Source organism: Electrona antarctica (assembly GCF_951216825.1).
Source record: "Electrona antarctica genome assembly, chromosome: 9".
In the NCBI taxonomy this organism is placed as follows: Eukaryota; Metazoa; Chordata; class Actinopteri; order Myctophiformes; family Myctophidae; genus Electrona; species Electrona antarctica.
The window spans coordinates 45540599-45542236 of record NC_136790.1 but is presented as its reverse complement, the minus strand read 5'-3'; the positions used below and the strand labels follow the sequence as shown (position 1 = coordinate 45542236).

General features: G+C 50.1%; 1 protein-coding gene across 1 annotated transcript in view; it reads left to right on the top strand.

Annotated features, from left to right (window-relative positions):
• Positions 1–1230: 1230 nt before the first annotated feature.
• Positions 1231–1638, top strand: part of eya2 (EYA transcriptional coactivator and phosphatase 2) — a gene marked incomplete at its 5' end in the record, with an annotated part of 13097 nt that continues 12689 nt past the window's right edge. The window contains one exon of the mRNA XM_079510752.1: positions 1231–1251. Within this exon, the coding sequence (XP_079366878.1) occupies positions 1231–1251 (21 nt within the window). The remainder of the gene's footprint in view (positions 1252–1638) is intronic.

Genomic DNA, 1638 nt, shown 5'->3' with positions numbered 1-1638 from the left:
TCTCTGAGTTATGACGGGGGTCCTCCTTGACTCCTTGGAATAAAAAAAAAAAAACACTGTCAATGTCAACCTCTCTTTCTCTCCGCCTCACACACACACACACAGACATATGCGGTAATTGTAACAGTAAAGCAGTAATTGGACCAGCTCAGTCTCTCTCTATGTGAGGCGTAGAGGTGTGCTTCAAGCCATACCAGTGAGTCGTGCCTGCCTGGCCAGCTGCTAGCAACTAGGACGGCCGTTCAATGTCATGTGCTGTGGAAAAGTAGAGGAAGAGGGTGGAGGGCAAACCTTTTTGTCCTAATGACTAATAAAGAGCCAGGTCTGTGTGTGTGTGTGTGTGTGTGTGTGTGTGTGTGTGTGTGTGTGTGGTGTGTGTGTGTGTGTGTGTCTCTCTCTCTCTGAGCGAGGCAGCGAGCATATGTGTGTCTGAGACCATTAGGGAATGTGTGTGCATTCATGCAGTCAGGATTGTGCCTGTGCGTGCGCGGCCGTGCATGTGTATGTGTGCGTGCGTGCGTGCGTGCGTGCGTGCGTGCGTGCGTGCGTGCGTGCGTGCGTGCGTGCGTGCGTGTGTGCGTGCGTGTGTGCGTGCGTGCGACCACCCTCCCATCACTCCACCAGATGTTTTTACCTGGGAGCCAGACCACCATCTGACAGGGGTCAAGCCAGTCCTCCAACCCCACCCCACTTCTCTCTCCTCCAGGCTGCTGGGAGGTCTGCCAGCTGTCCCCCTGCCCTGACCCCCATCCTGGGGCACTGCATGCTTTCTTGGGTGAGGGTAGGAGTGTGTGTGTGTGTGGGGGGGGGGGGTTAGGGGTAGGTGGTCCTCGCCCAAGGTTTATAGCATAGAGATTAGTATTGGAGTTATTACAGGAAGATATAGTGTATGAGAGAACAGCAGAAGTGGAAGACAGAGAGAGAGAGAGAGAGAGAGAGAGAGAGATGGAATTATGGAAAGATGGATATTACACACACACAGTAATATTGTGCATATGGGGAGGCCGGGCAGCAATTTAGAATGGGTGGCGAGAGTGGGAGTCTTGTCGGTGAGAAATAGGGGAAAAAGAGCAATGGAGACAGACAGGGGTGTGATTGAATGAGGAGGGTTTTGATTACGGAGGGGCGAAGGCAGGAGCGGGGGGGCAGCTGGCATAAAAGCAGTCTTGTTGCTTCGAGTCAGTCAAGCGCGGAGGAAAAGGCCACCAAGTCTGGCAGCTAGAGTTACGCATGGCGGGGAGACGGCAACAGGTTCACTGCTGCCACATGTAGCTTAACCCATTTAAGACCTGAGACCTGCAGATTCTATACAAATGTCTTCTAATTATGACAGTTTTCTGAAAAACCCTATGTTTCTATATCAGTCAGTGGTGCTCAAACTATTTCATGTCAAAGAGCCCACCCCCATCTGAAAATAGTTTGTACCCCAGGGACCCTCCCAGAAGCAAAGATTTGAGTTAAACGTTCGCTGTGAAAGAATACATTTGCGCCACATTTTCACGATTTTTCAAAAATAGCAGATCTACAAGCTCGTAGCGTGAGCTACAGTGCAAGCTATGAGCTTGTATAGATCAGCTAAAGTTTAAAATAATAGTTAATGTGATTAAAAGCTTTGCTGCACTCTTTCTTGGATTAAGT